Genomic DNA, 17854 nt, shown 5'->3' on the forward strand with positions numbered 1-17854 from the left:
TCCCCACGTGCGCGTGACGCGGGCGGGGGCCGGGAGCGGCGCCGCGGCGGAGCGGAGCGGCGGGAGCGGCGGGGCCATGCAGCCCCCGGCGGCCTCCCCCGGCCCCGCCGCCCCGGCGGGAGCCGAGCTGCTGCGCTGGCAGTGGCGGGAGGTGCAGGCGCCCTGCCTGGTGGCCGCCTGGATCCTGGTAGCCAGCCTGGCCAAGATCGGTGAGTGTCCCCGTGTCCCCGCGTCCCCACCCGCTCCGCTCCCCCGGGAGCAGACGTGGCCACCCCCGGGCGGGCAGGGGGGATGCGGCATCCCCGGCGGGCGCGGGGCACCCGGGACCAGCGGTGTCACCGCACGCCGGGACTCGGGTCATGGGGACAAACCCGGCTGGTCACCGCTCCCAGCTGGATTGCGGAGGTCGCGGACCACGCCGCATCCTCCGTGCCCTGCCGTGGGATGATGCGCGGCGGCGGGGTTAAGGCACCACCCGAAGGAAAGGGTGGGGGCCCGGGCTGTTTTTTCCTGCGAGGGATGGATGGATAGATGGGTGGGCACAGAGGATGGAGGGTTCATGAGAAGAGGAGCCCCAAAGGATGTCCCGTGTTCCCAAGGGCTGGCACAGCACCTGCCGCTGGCATGTCTGGAAGCCATTGTTCCCGCACAGCCCCGGGAAAGGCTCGGTGGGGCCGGGGCGGGCAGGATGTGCCCCGTGGGCCTGGGGATGGCAGGTGCCTGCAGTCTCCTCCAGTGGGTCACTCCGGACTGGGCTGGCCTCGGACCCCTGTGCTCCTCAGCACAGAACCATGGAGCTGGGGGAGGCTCTGCTGTGAAAGGCTGTGTGGGAAGGCACAATGAGGATCTGTGTGAGCTGTGAAGGGCTGGGCTCCCCACCAGCATCCAGGGTGCTGGGGAGGGGACACCCGTGCGTGGGTGCCAGGCAGGGGTACCCCGAGGGCTGGTCCCCCACAGTGCCCCTGCCTGCTGTGCTGGGCCCTGGGGATGAGATTGTGACCTTGAGCCAGGTTCTCTCCTTAGAGACCCCACTGTAGGCACAGACCTTGTGGTGAGGGTGCAGACATCCTCTGAGTTTCAAGCTGGATCAAGAAATATGGGTTCAGAGTTTGCAGGGGAATCTCTGATGAGCCAGGGATGTGCAGCACTCGTTACACAGGAGACAGCTACAGCTGTGACCACCAGCTGGCCTCTTCCTGTCCCAGCATCACTGAGGATCTTCCGTTCCTCTCCTTCCTTGCCTTCTTGCAAGAGAGACCTAAAGCCTCGCGAGGAATGAATTGAAAGGTATCATGAGTTTAAAAATACAGCACTCTGCTGTAGCTGTGCCACCTCCAGCTGCCGAGTGCGTCCCTCCTACCTGCAGAAGATCAGAGAGAAAATTCCTTTCCCTGACTGTTATGTTCTTCTCTCCAGCCTCTCCCCAGAGCTGCTCCCTGTGCAGGTTTCCATTGACGTGCTCCCCTCAGCCGCCCTGATTTTGTGTGGGTGGGTGCAGGGGGGCCTGAGTTGGGATCATTCCCAAATCCCCACTTTCTTCCAGGCCTGAGGCTGATGGCCACTCTCCTCCTCTGTCTGTGAGACACAGCCCTGATGCTTTGAGCTGCCAGGTTTAGTGTACCCAGTGGGTCCAATGGATCCTCAGAGCCTGGAGCCAATAGTGACACCCAGACCTGGGGCAGCACCCTGCCATGGGTGTCCCCAGAGATGGCACCTGCCGTCCCCAGGGTGCACAGGAGTCCACAGAGGAGATGAACCGGGGGTGGAGGATTTTGGGGAGCAGAGAGGGCAGTGCCAGCTGTGCCAGCTGTGCACGCTGGGCGCAGGCTGGTGCAGAGGATCCGCTGCGGTTGTGGCGCTGGGCTGCCAGCTCACAGCCCTGTGACTGGAGGGGAGGAAGCGGCCCCACGCCCGGGTGATGGGGAAATGACACTGTGGGCTCTGTTCTCAGAGGCAGTCACGATGCTGGGGTGACCCAAGCCAGCAAACACCCGGGGCAGGGAAAAACTGGCTTGGGTGTTGCCTTCCTGCACAGCGAGGCATCATCCGGGCTTTGCTGCCTGTTCCATGCACAGTCAGAGCACAGGATGGGGAACACAGAGGTGATGAGCATTGCCCCAGACATTCTCCTTACACGTAGCTGCCCCACAGGCAGGAGTTTGCCAGCAGAGAGATGTTTTTCTATTCAGCACCATTGCGACCATCTCTCCTCACACCATCACCTCTGCCCCCAGCTGCTCATGTCCTGGTTTAGGTGTTCTGCCATTTCCCAAGCTCTGGAGGAGCAGAGGAGGTTTTGGCCCTGAGTTGTCTCAATGGCAAATACTTCATTATGTATGCCTGAGTATGGATTATGTCTCTGAAGTTAATTCACATGTGGCTAAGTTACTGTTGCTGTGGGAACCTTTAGTGCTGAAATCCTTGACTAGTGTGTATAAAATTAGAGCTTGTTCAGTCTGTCCCCACTGGCTGCTCTCTGTGACACATGGGAGCTCATGTGCTGCCATTTCCTGGGGAGGCTGGCAGCTCTCCCCATCAGCCAGCAGATTTTTGGACAAGCATGATCTTTCCCATTGATGCTTCTCCTTTATTTGACCAAGTTTCTGGCTTGGTGAAATCAATCATAGAATAGCTTGAGTTGGAAGGGACTTTAGAGATTATCTTTTTCCAACTACTCTTCCATGGGCAGAGACACCTTCCATTAGACCAAGTTGCTGAAAGCCCCATCCAACCTGGCCTTGAACACTTCCAGGATGGGTGGCAGCCAGGACTCATGTCCCCACAGCATCCCTGCACGCTCTCCCGGGTGCCCCAGCCAGCCAGGACAGTTCCACAGCACGAGGAATGCAGCTGGGTTGCCGAAGCAGAGAGACGGATCTTGGCAATGTTCCTGAGAATGCAGAAAGGGGCTGGACGCCTCGTTCCCTTCTTGAAAACTTCAGAGCTTTGTTCCCGTGGGTGGGAAGCAGCTTCACAGCCTGCGGCAGGCGCTGAGCGAGCGCCACCGTCCACGGTGCCGGCAGCTTGTGCGGGGTGAGCAGGGCTCTGCAGTCACTTGTGTGGTCATTTAGCAGGAATTTGGCCTGGATGAAGCCCAGCCAGGTTTTCTTCAGGCTGTGGGTCTGCTTGGAGGGCTGTAGTGTCCGTGTCACCACATCTCCAGGGCTGTATTGCAGCCCACAGCAGGGAGCAGAGGTGGCTGGGGCTGAGGGGGTGCCCCAGGCTCTGGGGTGTTCAGTGGCAGAGCCTTGGCCTGGCTGCTCTTTCCTATTGAGGTGCTTGAGGTGGAGCTGCAGATCACGCTGCCCCTGTGCTCGCTGCTCTGCCCCTGCTGGCTGCAGCAGTGCTCCTGCTGTATCATGGCAGGGAGCCAGTGCTGGGGCATGGATGGAGCTTGCTGTGCCAAGCAGCAACCTCTTGAGGTCCTCAACTAAAGGAAAAGTGGTCCTTAGCCTGTCCATTGGGTGGTGGGTTCGAAGATGTCTCTGGTTGTGAATCACATCTTTGTCATTCAATTATCTCCTCTAATTCAGAGCTCAGCTGTGGTGAAGGAAAGTAAATCACCTAAGAGGTGCTGAGAAAGGAGAAAGGAAGAACATGAGGAGGCCACAGCCTCAGTTCTCTGGCTGTCCTCATCTCAGGGACACTGGGACCTGTCCCAGAAGGATAGAGCAGGACCAGGACAGGTTCAGAGGAGAATGACAAGGGCATAGACACATGGAAACCTGCTGATGAAGTACTGCCTGTTCCTGGGCTCCTCTCCAGGTCTATGCCACTGGAGACAGCACCCTGGGCTAGGCAGACCTTATGGTCTGTCCATTGGGGTTCCAAAGGAGGGAAGCAGCTGAGTGACCCGGGTTGGTGCATGACCATAGCACAACTTTCCTTCTGGAGGGGTAGCTTGGCACAAGCAATGGGCAGCTTTAGTCCAGCTAAAGGGCTTTAGGGACTGGGTTTTGGGGTTGGCAGCAGGGCTGGGCTTGCAGCCAAGTGATGGCTCAGAGCCTACCCTGATGCCCCTTGCACCTGCTGGATGCACAAGGACAGAGGTGGCTCTCAAAGTGCCCAGAGGAACCCACTCCCCAGGAGATTTCTTCATCTGATGGTCAAGTCATGCAACAGAGATGGGCTGGATGTCACAACTGATGGCAGAACCTGGTGACAGGAGGACAAAATGACTGTGACCCTCAGGAGCCTTTCCCCAAGCAATGCCCTTTTAGAGGGGCACCTTGTGCTAGCAAGGAGAAACCCCCAGGGCTGGGTTTGCCTGCCTGGAAGCTGGACTGATTTGGGATTACACAGGACGTGGGGGCCAAGGGTGCCTGGAGGAATGAATTCCCTGTGCTGGCTGGCATGGCACCTTGCTGGCTGGTGCCTGAGCGCAGGCTCACTGCCACATTACTGCTGGATGAACACCAGGGCATCCTCTGTTTGCTTTAGAAAATACATCCTGTTCCACGGCAGCTTAAGATTTGGCCCAAACCTTGCGTGGAATAAAGTGATTATTCCAAGCATCTCTAAATCTGCAGCTCCCAAGTGCCTGTGCTTTTGCATGCAGGTAGGTTAGCTGGTGCTGGGGGAGGTTGTGCTCAGGCATGGCTTGTGCTGCAGTGGTTTGCATGCTGCTCTGGCTGCTTGCTCAGACGGATGCAAACAAGGTCATCCTGTCACCAGGGCTGAGCATCCTTGTCTCTGAGTGGGGTGACATGTCCCGGTGTACCAGGATTTCTTCACTTGAACAGCAGCCAGCAGTGCTCGTGACACTGTGAACGTGCTCCTGCCTGCTTTAAACCTTTAAGTGCAGACACCAGAAGCCAAGAAAAGTAAAATGCCTGGCTGATTGGCTTGTTGGCTGAGAGGGAGAGGGAAATCCTAAAGAGTCAGGGACCTGAAATCCTGACCTGGGATGTAGCTGGAAGGTCTTTTGTGCACATGTGGCCATGAAGCAGCCTTTCCATAGGTGCTCCCCTCTTCTCCTCCCACCCATCATGCATCACTCAGCCCTTCTGCGAAGCCTGTGGATTTGGGATGCTCTGTCCATGTGCCATTTGGCTGATGCTCTCACTCTTCTTTTTCTTCTAGTTTTCCACCTGTCAAGGAAGGTGACATCAGTTGTCCCAGAGAGCTGCCTTCTCATCCTGCTGGGGCTGGGCCTGGGGGGCATCGTGTTGGCCGTGGCAAAGAAAGCCGAGTACCAGCTGGAGCCCAACATGTTCTTCCTCTTCCTTCTGCCCCCCATCGTCCTGGACTCGGGGTACTTCATGCCCAGCCGGCTGTTCTTTGACAACATTGGTGCCATCCTCACCTATGCTGTGGTGGGCACGCTCTGGAACTCCTTCGCCACCGGCACCGCGCTCTGGGGGCTGCACCGCGCCGGGCTCATGGGTGGGTCTGCAGGGCTGCTCAGCTCGGACCACGTCCCCAAAAAATAGGCTGGCAGTGCACAGCAACCCCAATTTCATAGGCCACTGCCTCTCCCTGCTGTGGATTCCTAGGAATTGCAGCACGAGCAGGGTCCTGACACCCTGGGCATGGTGCTCTGGCAGGACGGTCAAGCGTGCAGGGCAGACGGGCCCTGCTTGGCACTGGGCTGACTCATGTCTTTGCTATTTTTGTCTGCTGACCTTGGCTAGTGTTGCTGGCTCGCTGCCATGTTCCCTGTCCTTGGCTGGAGCCACTGGCCCTGCCTGGCCTGGGCTGTGTTTTGAGCTCTCCTGAGCCCTGAGGAGCCCCTTGATGTGTGGGGCTGCTGAGCCTCCTTTGGTTTTGCCTGCTGGAGGAGCAGTGATGCACCTGGGTGACAACAGGGACATCCCTCATGCTCCTCTCATGTTGCAGCAAAAAGGCACCGAGTCCCACTTTCCAGGGGCATCCTGGAGGTCTGGGAACACTTTTGGGCTCATCCCATTGCACTCCCAGTTGAGATGCTGCAGCCAAGTCACTGGGATCAGATGAGCAACAGGCTTGTTTCCATCTGGTGAGAGGGGCTCTGGGGTGGCTGGTTTGCCTGATCTTGGTCCTTCTGTCCTAACAGATCCAGGTGTTGAAGCTGGGCTGATGGATTTCCTGCTCTTTGGCAGCCTGATTTCAGCTGTGGACCCTGTGGCAGTCCTGGCTGTCTTTGAGGAGGTCCATGTTAACGAGACCCTCTTCATCATTGTGTTTGGCGAGTCTCTCCTGAATGATGCTGTCACCGTGGTGAGTTGCAGCCTGGGGGACTCTAATGTTGAGCCCAACATGCCCAAGGTGCTGGAATTCCCCAGGATGGGCAGAGGTGACATCCCTGAGCTGGGGGCAGACCCATGCCATGCTCTCTTGGCCTTCCCTCTCTCCTGGCCCTGGGAGGCTTTGCTGAAATGAGCTGTTACCTGACAGGTTTGGGGTGGAAAATGCCTCTTCCACAGGACCCTCCTGCCCTTCTCAAGGCTGGGCAATGCCCTGTGGTTCTCAAGGGATTTGCCTTGCCTGCAGGTGCTGTACAAGGTCTTCAACTCTTTTGTGGAGCTGGGCCCAGCACACATCCACGCTGCAGACTACGTGAAGGGGGTAGGTGAGTAATGGCCACACCAGCCCCTCCACCTCCTCCTCTGTTGTGGAAGTGGAGGGGGACAAGCACAGGAGCTGTTGTCCTGTGGGGTGGGCACTGAGCATCACAGCTCTGTCACCTCCATGTGTCACATGCTGGCCATCAGCATAGAACTGCAGAACTGTGTGGGCTGGAAGGAACCTTAAAGACCATCTTGTTCCAGCCCCCGCTGCCATGAGCAGGGACACCTTCCAGTAGACCAGGCTGCCCCCCAACCTGGCCTTGATGGGCCTTGATCCTTCCAGGGATGGGACAGCCAGTCTCTGCCAGGGCCTCACCACCCTCACAGGGAAGAATTTCTTCCTAATACCCAATTCTAATCCTACCCTCTGTCAGTTTGAAGCCACTCCCCCTTGTCTTGTTATTCCATACCCATGTCAAAAGTCCCTCTCCAGCTCTTTTGGAGTAGTCTTCAGCTACTGGAAGGGCTTCTGAGGTCTTCTCCAGGCTGAGCAGCCCCAACATCAGCCCCAACTCTATCAGCCTGCCCCACAGCAGAGGTGCTCCAGGGGGTGCTTTGGGATCATCCAAGGCTTTGTGCTCCATAGGATGCTTTGGAGGGGGAACCTTGGTGGGAGTATGGCGCTTGGCCAGCACAGCATGGCACGGCTGTGGGGTACAGGAGCTGGGCCCACTTCCTTATGGTTCACATGAGACTTCTCCTCCCTCCAGCCTCCTTCTTCCTGGTGAGCCTGGGGGGCACAGCCGTGGGGCTGCTCTTCGCCTTCCTGCTGGCCCTGATCACGCGGTTCACCAAGCGCGTGCGCATCATCGAGCCGCTCTTCGTCTTCCTGCTGGCCTACGTGGCGTACCTGGCTGCCGAGATGGTCTCGCTCTCCGCCATCCTGGCGTGAGTACTGCCCAGGGGAGCCCAGGAATTGGGGCTGCCGTGCTGAGCAGCAAGAGGCAGTGAGTAGACCCACTCCTCCTCCTGCCATAGGGCCATGCCATCTCCTCCTGCCCCTCTGCAGAGTCACCTTCTGTGGGATCTGCTGCAAGAAGTACGTGGAAGCCAACATCTCCCAGAAATCCCGCACCACAGTCAAGTACACCATGAAGACACTGGCCAGCAGCTCAGAGACGATCATCTTCATGTTTCTGGGCATCTCGGCTGTGGACACCTCCAAGTGGACGTGGGACACAGCACTGGTGCTGGGCACCCTGTTCTTTATCCTGCTCTTCAGAGCCGTGGGTCAGTCTGTCCTGCTGTGTATATGGCTGGTAGCACGCAGCCCTTTTCATGCCAAAAAGGGATCTTGCCCAGGAAAGGTTGGGGCACAAGGCCAGCCATGGATCCTGGCTGGGATTTTGTGCTGTGCTCCTGGAGCAGGCAGGGTTCTCCCAGCATTCCAGGCTCTCCTCCTCCTTCTTCCCCAGGTGTTGTTCTCCAAACGTACGTGCTCAACCGCTTCCGCCTCATCCCCCTGGACAGGATCGACCAGGTGGTCATGTCATATGGTGGCCTCCGTGGGGCCGTGGCCTTCGCCCTGGTCATCCTGCTGGACAGGGAAAAGGTGAAAGCCAAGGACTACTTTGTGGCAACGACCATCGTGGTGGTGTTCTTCACTGTCATTGTGCAGGTGAGGATGGGCACTGTGCCCTCCTCCAGTGCTGCTTTCTTGCCCCAGAACTGGCCTGGGGGCATGTGCTTTGGGAAATTATCTTTTTTCAAGTGACATTTGGTCCTTGGTGCTTTCTGGCACCCCATCCATCAGCAGGTGGGCAGGACTGCTATGGGGACTGTTGTGATGGTGGGGCCATGGCCCATCTTCTTTTCCCACTGCATTTTGTTCTGGGATTGGCTCCAGGAGCTCCAAGAGTGCATGCCTGTCCAGGCTGCTCTCTTTACAAAGCTGCTGATGGGCCCCAGCTCAGTGCCCTAGGAAGGGAAGCCACAGGGAGGATAAAAATTAGTGTAGGGGAAGGATGATTGGGGATGCACCCCATGGCACAGGGGTTGGGTTGATAGGGGCATGCATGACTGTCCCCAGTCACTTTGTGCTGCTTCTGCTCCCCATGCCCCAGCCATGCACCCTCTCACCCTCCCAGTCTTCCCCTTGCCTTCTCCTGCCATTCTAGGGCCTCACCATCAAACCCCTGGTGACGTGGCTGAAGGTGAAGCGTAGTGACCACCACAAACCAACGCTCAACGAGGAGCTGCATGAGCACGTAAGTGACAATGCCAGAGGCTCCCCAGCTCCCCTCACGTGTGGGGCTGGGCAAGGACCATGTATGACCTTGGCATCCCCAGGGCACCCACAGCCTTGCCACCACTCACCCTCTTCCCCTCACTCAAGGCCTTTGACCACATCTTGGCAGCGGTGGAGGACATCGTGGGGCACCATGGCTACCACTACTGGCGGGACAAGTGAGTGCCTGAGGATCCTCTGCTGACTGTTAGTGAATGGGAGATGCATGCCAGCCACAGGGACATCTTGGGGCTCTCACAGGAGGACACCTCTGCTGTGGACAGGGCAGCAGGACCAGGAAGCCTGTATGTCTGTCCATCAGTCTGGATAGGTACCTTCAGATGCTGTTGTGCAGCAGACCAGGATCACAAAAGCATCCCAGAGAGAGGTCAGGCTGGGGATGCTGTGGAGCTGACATTGCTCACCAAGGTCAGAACTTGGGGTGTCCATGTTGGTGGCAATGGCCCTCTGCCTCCTCATGGATGGAACTGCCCTGGGCACTGAGGAGGGAACAGCCCTGTTCCTGCCTGGGCAGTGTTTATCTGCGGCACAGCAACAGGAAAAGGATGCAAAAAGCCTGTTTCCTGCAGGGGAAGTGCTCCAGCAGGGTGGCCCCAGTCCTACTCCCACTGCCTCACAGACCCAACAGTATCTGGCTTCCCCTTGGGCAGGCTGAAGGGTTACCATGTCCCCTCCCCTCCTGCTCTCCCTGGCAGCGTGTCCCTGTGCACAGCCGGGTCCTGTGTGCCCAGCCTCTCTTTGCTGTACCTGGGACACTCAGCCTTGTGTGGGTAGATATCCCTGGTACCCCATGGGAGCTGAACTGCCTGTGTCTTCATCTTATGGCAGGTGGGAGCAGTTTGACAAGAAATACCTGAGCCAGCTCCTGATGCGGAAATCTGCCTACAGGCTGCGGGATGAGATCTGGGATGTTTATTACAAGCTGAACATCCGTGATGCCATCAGCTTTGTAGATCAGGTACAGGCAGCAGTGGTGTCCAGGCAGCAGGATGGCCCTGGCAGGAGAGGTTCCCCTCGTGTATGTTCCTCCCCTCATGTGCACCCTCTGGCCAGGCAGTGAGGACCTGTCCATCCCAGCTGGGTCCTTGCTGTCCTGTGTCACTATAGGACACGAAACAACATGAGCACACACACCGCTCATGGTGAAGAAAAGGGAAGTTTCTTCTCCTTCTCTCAAGGTGAAGAAAAGGGAAGTTTATTTTCTGACTCCAACATTTATAGCTTTCCAAAAGAGACAGTGGATTGGAGGGTGACAGTGCCACCTCTCCAATGACACTGGACAAGCCAAGAGTCCATCAAATTTCTCCTCCTCCATAAAATAATGCAAAATAATAAGTTATTTACAGAAAGCGTGTGAGAAAGTTTGCTACAAAAATGTAAACATCAGGAGGCTTAGAACATCTTTAAAAATCAGAGCGACAGTCCTGATGCCTGCCTTGTCCTCCCACATCCCAGGGTGGCCACGTGCACTCGGCTGCCAAGCTGGCGCTGCCCTCCATGCCCAGCCGCACGTCCATGTCAGAGTCATCAGTCACAAACCTCCTGTGAGTACAGCCATCCCTCTGAGCTCCTGGATGGACCTCGTGTGACCTCCCAGCCGCCCTCTCTCCTGGGATGGGTTGCCCCAGGGCTGGCCCGGAGCCCAGCCCGTCCATGCCCATGTCCCGCAGGAGGGAGAGCGGGAGCGGGGCGTGCCTGGACCTGCAGGTGATCGACACGGTGCGGAGCCGCCGCGACAAGGAGGACGCTGCCATGCACCACGTGCTGCGCGGGAGCCTCTACAAGCCCCGGCGGCGGGTGAGCACTCCGGGCACGGCGGGGCTGGCCCCGAGGGGAGCAGGGATGGACCGTGCTCCTCCGCGGGGCCAGCTGCTCACCCTGTGTCTCTTTGCCTCTCCCTCGGCCAGTACAAGGCCAGCTACAGCCGTCACTTCATCTCTCCAGATAAACAAGAGCGCCAAGATAAAGAAATCTTCCGGCAGAACATGAAGAGGCGGCTGGAGACCTTCAAGTCCACAAAGCACAATGTCTGCTCCTCCAAGAGCAAGGCCAGGCTGAAGGAAAAAGGCAGGAAAAAGGCAAGTCCTTCCCAAGCTCCTGTTCTTTTCCTAGCTCTGGGGTTTGGCCACCCCGGGATGCAGTAAGAGAGGTCCTTTTGGGGTGTGGGTGAAGTGTTGCAGGGCATCAGCAGCTCCAGAGCCAGAGGGGAAATCTCTTCTCAGTCTTGTTAATGCTGCGTGTGAGCGTGCAGGTGTTGTGTGTCCATGTGCCCTCAGCACACCATCAGTGCTGTGGGGTGGCTCTTCACTGAGCAAAGCCCTGGAGGAGCCCCAGGTTTGTTTTGAAGAGCACTCAGCATAAAGCAGCCTCCGTGCTGGTGCAGAACCAGGCTCAGAAGTGTGGAACTGCACCTCAAGTTGAATCTTAGGTATCTTCTTTTTTTGGAGGCTTTTGAAGCCATTGCAGCTGATCTGTTCCTTGTGGGGTCATGAAGATGCAAAGCCTAAGGACTAGAAGCCATCTGCCATGTAGCCAGGGTGGGAATCTGCATGCCCAGTGTTGGCTGGATTGCAGGACCACCTCTTGGGTTTAGGGTTTTGCACAGGGCAGGTCCCAGCCAGTTCCTCTTCTTTCACAGAAGAACATCTCTCTGACCAAAGAGACAGCCAATGGGAAGACTCACAGAAGTGTCCCCTGGCAGGATGCAGGTAAGGCCAGTGGCAGGTGAGGATGGCAGGTCCTGGCAAGGGGACCTGGTGGTGTGGGATGGGAGCACCTGCTGTGCCTGCCCACTGCCAGCTCGGTGGGATGACAGCACCAGGGTTGTGCTAGCACCAAACCAAGCCCCTCCATCTGCCAGCAGCTCCTGTCCTGGTGATGGTCAGCTCAGAGGAGGAGGAGAGTGATAGCTCGGAGACGGAGAAGGAGGACGATGAGGGGATTGTGTTCGTTGCTCGAGCCACTGATGAGGTCCTGCAGGGAAAGACAACTCCTGGTAGGCACCAGTGCTCCATGAGAGGGCAGCTGACATTGGGTAGCTTATCCTTCCTCTGCCTGTGGAACAAAGCTGCCATGGCCTGGGCAAAACCAAAGTCCACAGAGCATGAATGGGAGAATCACTGTCCTCTGGAGGCATGGCAGAGCCTCTCTGTGTCCTGCATCCCCAGGCCAGCACATGGTGTGATTATTGGGGTTGTCCTGCACAGGACATAGGATTATAACCCATAATCCTTGTGGGTCCTTTCCAACTCAGGATATTCTAGGGCTCTCTGGCCATTTGGTAGTGGTTGGTTCTGCAATGTTTGCAGGGTCCAAGGAGAGACTGAGAGCTGTGCAAGCTCCCTCTCACTGTCCCTCCATCTGCATCTCCAGGCAGCCTGGATGTCTGCCCCAGCCCCTGCATCATCCCTCCATCGCCAACCCTGGCAGAGAAGGAGCTGCCATGGAAAGGAGACCAGGCTGATCTGGCTGTTTATGTCTCCTCGGAGACCACCAAGATCGTGCCAGTGGATATGCAGAAGGCGTGGAACCAAAGCATCTCCTCCCTGGAGAGCATCGCCTCCCCCCCGGGCATCGAGAGCGGACCTCAGCACAGGAGGTTTGCCTGCCCTGTGCTGGAGGAGCAGCCCCAGTCTGCAAGCCAGGCAATGCCAGAGCAGAGCTCCTGCTTCCAGTTCCCCAGCCACCTGTCCAAGAGCGGCCGGTCACAGAGTGACAGCAGCCCGGACGGTCCCGAGCAGCAGGAGCTGCAGCCTTTGATGGCCACAGAGGAGCAGGGCAGGGTGCCGCCCTCTGCAGAGCCCAGGTGGCTGATGTTCAACAGAGCTGGCCACCTCTGAGGCACCCTGTGCATTGGGAAGGGGCTGAGAGCTGCAGACAGGCTATGACCGGGTGACTGCTCTGTCTTGCACTGCAAAGCTTGTGTGTGTCTCCATAAACTCCAGGAGTGGCAGGAGAGCCCAGTACTCCTCCTGGAGCTGTTCTCCAGGGTGTGCTTTGCCCATGCACCTGCTGATGCAAACCTGGTCAATAATTGGTCTTTGTGCTGTGACAGCAGGTACCAGCCCCTGTCCACCTAGGAAGGCACAGATCCCAAACCTCATTCCTCCTCTCTGGTCCCTACACATCTCTGCAGTTGGGAGGATAGAGATATTTCTCCCAGGGCTGGGATCCAAACAGACTTGATCCTGTCATGGCTGTGCTGCCCTGAGGTGGTGGCTGCTGGAAGATGGGCTGTGGCTGCTCACAGGTGTAAGAGTGTGAGCTGGTCTCCAGCCTGGCTGTGAGCAGGAGGTCTGTGGAAAAAGGGCTGGGAGCAGTGCTGGTGCACAAGAGCCCACCCACACCCAGTGACCGAGCCACTGACTGCAAGGTGGCCGCAGTGCTGGTTCCTCACAGCATGCATGGAGCTCAGAGATGGGCTCCTTGCCACGACACCCCATGTTCCCTGGATTTTGGAGGCACCACAGAGGCAAAGCCATGGCTTTCTCAGGACTGGGAGCAGTGCTCCTGGGGTTTGGCTCCAGCAGGAGCTGGGCCAGCAAACCTGTACGCACAGGGACTCCTCCAGCAGCCAACCTGCTGTGCCAGCCTCGCACCTCTCACCTGGATGTGTTCCCAACAGCTGCAGTGCTCAGCTTTCTGGCTTCACTGGGAGGCAGCTGCCCTGCACGGCATCCTTGGTGTTCATTCTGCCCACGTCTGAGTCTCCCAGTTGCCTGGGGTGCATCAGCTGGGAGGACTGGTCATGGTGCAAGGAGTGGAGCGAGCAGCAGGTATGAATGTACATCAGGAACAGGGGTGATGGGTGTGACCAGTGTGCATCTTCAAAGGTCTGTCCCCAACAGCTGCATCCCAGCCACCCCTGTTCCCTCCTCAGAGGGTGATGGGAGCTGGTGGCCCACACGATGACTTATTGCTGGTGTGACCCCGAGGGCCAAGAATTGCATCCCAAGAACTGCGCAGCACACAAAAGAGCACAATGGCTGAGCACTGGTAGAGCAGGAGGGTTGGGAGTCACTCCTCTTTGGGAAAAATGGGACTTGGACTGGGCTGTTAATGCTCCAAAGCAGATAAAAGGCTGCCTTTTCCAGCTCTGTGGGTGTGCTGAGACAGCAGGTGCCAAGGGGACACTTGGGTGCACTGGGTGGGTGAGTCCAGTGTGGAGCAGGTGAGCTGGTGGGACTCCCAGCCCTGTAAGCAGGGCTCAGCAGAGGCCCTTCAGCTCTGTACCTGTTCCACTAGATGAGCATGAGGTTTTTAAAAGGTTTTTATATAGTTTTGCATTTCTGGTATAACTTATTCTAGTTTTGATTTCTGATATTGGGCCATACTAAATCTCTAGTTGGGTCAGTGTTTTCTGTAGCCATGGGCACCACAAATGACTCAATACTTAATATAGTATTTGCAAGGATATTGTTATAATGTGAAAATATATGCAGAGTATTTTGTAATGTTCAATAAACTGGAGTTGGAGCAGATGTTGTGGTCTGATCTGTCTGGGAACCTCTGCCCATCCTGGTTCAGTTCTCCTTTGCAGGTACCATGTCCTTGTGCCTCTCCATTCTTCTCCACCCGAGGCCCCAGCCCCCCTCTCTTGATGTGCCTGACTGGATTTCCTGGTTTCCATAAAGTTTGTGGAAAATGTGAAATTCTTTCCAAAGCGCTGCGTGCCTGCAGCCGTTGTCAGGCTGTGCAGAGGAGCAGCCAGCAAGAGACCAGGTCCTCCTGCCCAGAGCTGTGGCTGCACAACCACCAACATGCTGGGAGCCCACGTCTTCCCATGTCCTCTCTCCTAGCCAAAAATATGTTTTAAAGGGGTCTGTTTCGGGGCATTCTGGCCACAGGAGCCTCCTTGCATTGGTGTGTGCTGGTTTTGCTCTTCCCCTTGATCTCCGCTTTTCCTGAAGGAAAGTAAATGTGGTTTACTTGATTCACAAGGCAGATGTTTGGCTTGTATTGAACCTGGCAGCCTCCATCAACCCCTGGTCCTTTTTGGCAGGGTCAAATGTAACTTCTAGCCCTGTTAGCTTTGCACTGGCCCCCGTGGAAGCTCCTGGTCCTTGTGACATTCCCCATCTGCCTTGAATCCCACCAACAATGCTGCTGGCTGAGCTGTGCTCTGCATGCTGGACCTCAGTGCCAGCACAGCCTGCAGCCACAATTGCCTTGGCAGTGCAGCAGGCTGTGTGGGCCAGGTGGTTTCCTGGAAGAGGTGGATCTGCATCCTTCAGGTCCTCAGAGGAGGGAGAGCTGACATCTGATCTTCAGGAAATGCTGGGGCTGGTTGCTGCTCTCTCATCCAGACATCTGAGCCTAGGAGCTCGTGTGTGTGCAGGCTCTCCATGCCACAGCCAGCCCCTTGTAGCCCCTTCTTCCCACCCTCAACCCCACCCTTGTTGTGAGCAGGGATGGTGGCTCCTGGCTGGTTTTCAGTCTTGTACTTCACTCTCTGGATTTCACCTTCGAGTGTCCTGCCTGCACAGGACTGCCCAGATCCTTCCAGCATAGCAGAGAGTCATCTCTTTCAGCCTAAAAATACTAAAGTGCTTCAGTGGAAAAACATGAGGAGTGGGCCAAACCATGAATGCATGTGCCCAAACTTCTGCTTCTCCAGGACAGAGTAAGGCACAGCCACAGGAGCTGCTTGTCAGACTCTAACCCAGAACATCCAGCCCTCCAACTGTGACTGTAAGCAACCCCATCCCAGGGCAGATTATCACAGACCTATCATTTTGTACCCAAGCTTCTGTTAAGAGCCTGCCATTAAACCACACATTTTTTCCACAGACATTTACTTTCTCCAACACTCAGCTCCTCCAGTTCCTCTGTGGTAGCAAAACTTGTGAAGTCAGCAGGGGATGTAAGGCAGATCTGACATCAGCTGTGGGGAAGAGCTGCGGGCAATGGATTGGTGTTGGCCATCTTACAAGTGAGTCTTAAAATCACCACATCGCTTTTGCACAATGCACATTGGAGCATCAGGTAAATTTTAGACTGGAAGGGCTTGGGAAGTCCAATCCCAGCTTCGTGCAGGGCTGGTAGCAAAGCTAGACCCTGTCCCCCTGGATTTGGAATGTCCCTGAGGATGGAGGTGTCAACTGTCCCTGTCCCAGAACCACACCACAGCTACACCAGTCTTGCACACAATGAATTTCTCCTTATGCTCAGTGACTATTTCCCCTGGGCCAGTGGTCCCTGTTACCTCTTGTTCTTCCAAGTGCTTCTCTGGGTAGAGTTGCGCTGTGGTTTCTGTGTGCCACCTTGTTGGTAGCTTCCCTCTGGCTCATCTTCTTAAAGCTGATTCATATATATATTTTTTTTTCTTTTGGGAGGGCCCACATTGGAACTAGCACCCAGTTGTGTCTCACAGGTACCAAGTCCAAGCAATAATAATTTTCTGGAACCTGCCAGTTTTGTATTCTCCACTGCAGCAAGGGTGCTGTTGACTCACATGTGTAGTTGCTGATCCTGCTCTGTTTCTGGAGCACTTCTGACACCCTCTTGGGAGGTTTTCACACTGCTCTATACAGGCAGAGCAGGGGGAAGGGAGTGAATAGGAGCCAGCTCCTCACCTCTCACTCACACAAAGCATGGCAGAGGCTTTGGCCATACTCGCGTTTGCATGGAGAACAGCAGGAAGGCAAATGCAGAACTGAGGAGAGGTGTTCAGTCTGATTGTATCTGGTACAAATATTTTGGAGACACGTCAGTCTCCTCCTGCCTCCTCGTGTCCATCTGTCCAGGTATCCATCCCACCAGAAATCAGACTGAACATCTCCCCTGAATTCTGTGTTTGCCTTCCTGCTCTTCACACCTGAAGCAGCCATCCCTGCTTTCACTGGAAGCCTCCTCTGCCTGTTGGCGAAGGGAGCATTTCTTTTTCCCTCTGGCATCACCTCCGAAGGGGGATGCCAGCCCTGACCCCGCTCTGTCCCAGGTGTGCAGAAGTTGTTCGGCTGACGGGCTGCGAGCGGGGCCGTGCCGCGAGCGGTGGCGGAGCCGGGATCAGCCGAGGCGGATAATGAGGAACAGAGCCGCGCTGGGCAGCGGTTCCACGCTGCGTTCCAGGATGGGAGAGCCTCCGTGCTCCGCGCTGCGCGCCCCCGGCTCGAGAGGAGCCAGCCCCTCTGCTCCCCGGGCTGTCCCCGCCGGCTGCCGGCCCTGAGCGGCCCCGCAGGGTCCCCGCGGGGCTGGGCACCGTCCCCGGCGCTGTGCCACCGCCGGGCTGCAGGGTCCTTACCCACGGCCCCGCTGGGCAAGGGAACGCGCTGCAGCGCGGACTGGCTGAGCACAGGCAGGAGCAGAGCGATCCCCGGGTCAGCGGGAGCTGGGCGGGGTGATCCGCACCTTCCTTCGGGGCTCACACTTCCTTGCTTTTCCCTGGAGGAGCAAACAAAACTGCAGGAATCCCTGAGGACTGCGCAATGAGGTTTCTACTCCCGGGGATTTCTGCGGAGCAGCCACAGTGGAAGCCAGCGTGGTGGGCTTTGATTTTATGAGTACTCCAGATCCAAGAGCTGTGATCTCCCCTGCAGCCAGGCACAGCTGCTCCTCATAGACCCTTGGAAGGCAAGGATCCCTGAAGAAGCCACTTGGGCTCCTCTCACCTCATCTTCTCCTGGCAATTGTGGCCACACATCCAGGCTGTCCTGAAGGTAAATGGAATGTGTTGGTGGGTTACCTGGAGAGGGAGGGACGGTGCTGAGGACACTTTGAGGAGGTGACCACCAGCCCAGTTGGTCTGGTCTGCATCAGACCACAGGTTGTCCTGAGCTTGTGGGCGGCCCAGGAAGAAGGGCCTGGAAAGGCTACAGGGTACTGGTAGTGACCAAACTCTGCGGCAGCTGTACTGTGTCTGTGCTTTCCTCTGTCACAGCAATGCAGGGCAATCCCTGCATTGCCTCCTGAAGCCCAGCTAAGCCCACGCTGTTGGAGAGCCACTTAAAGCCTTGCTTTTAGCTCCTTGGCTGGCTGGGGGAAGTTGGCTTCTGGCTCTGCACCCACCTGAGGCCTCACCATGTGTGACTCCCTGGCAGATTAGGGTCTCTGAGGCTCT

The 17854-nt window shown here is 56.9% G+C and overlaps 1 protein-coding gene across 4 annotated transcripts; it reads left to right on the forward strand.

Annotated features, from left to right (window-relative positions):
• The first annotated feature begins 75 nt into the window (after positions 1 to 75).
• On the forward strand, positions 76 to 14274 carry SLC9A5 (solute carrier family 9 member A5). Of its 4 annotated transcripts, none has more exons than XM_058034254.1 (16): positions 76 to 209; positions 5083 to 5385; positions 6035 to 6198; positions 6472 to 6550; positions 7259 to 7436; positions 7558 to 7778; positions 7964 to 8166; positions 8666 to 8755; positions 8884 to 8954; positions 9625 to 9754; positions 10252 to 10340; positions 10467 to 10593; positions 10704 to 10874; positions 11435 to 11504; positions 11657 to 11791; positions 12169 to 14274. In XM_058034254.1, exons 1-16 carry the CDS (start codon positions 77 to 79, stop codon positions 12633 to 12635), a joined length of 2631 nt encoding a protein of 876 aa, XP_057890237.1. In that variant the 5' UTR covers position 76; the 3' UTR covers positions 12636 to 14274. The 4 variants fall into 4 exon arrangements, with proteins under 4 accessions (XP_057890237.1, XP_057890239.1, XP_057890240.1 ...); XM_058034256.1 differs by having other exon boundaries at positions 11660 to 11791; XM_058034257.1 differs by lacking the exon at positions 76 to 209 and having other exon boundaries at positions 5123 to 5254.
• The last annotated feature ends 3580 nt before the right edge of the window (positions 14275 to 17854 follow it).

The sequence above is a fragment of the Melospiza georgiana genome, chromosome 14 (assembly GCF_028018845.1).
Source record: "Melospiza georgiana isolate bMelGeo1 chromosome 14, bMelGeo1.pri, whole genome shotgun sequence".
NCBI lineage: Eukaryota > Metazoa > Chordata > Aves > Passeriformes > Passerellidae > Melospiza > Melospiza georgiana.

What these genes read in the sequence shown, in the direction of transcription:
- SLC9A5 (XM_058034254.1), top strand. Translation starts at nt 77, where the DNA reads ATGCAGCCCCCGGCGGCCTCCCCCGGCCCCGCCGCCCCGGCGGGAGCC. An exon ending in TCGCTCTCCGCCATCCTGGC is followed by an intron (nt 7,437 to 7,557) that starts GTGAGTACTGCC and finishes GCCCCTCTGCAG; the next exon opens with AGTCACCTTCTGTGGGATCT. An exon ending in CCTGCTCTTCAGAGCCGTGG is followed by an intron (nt 7,779 to 7,963) that starts GTCAGTCTGTCC and finishes CTTCTTCCCCAG; the next exon opens with GTGTTGTTCTCCAAACGTAC.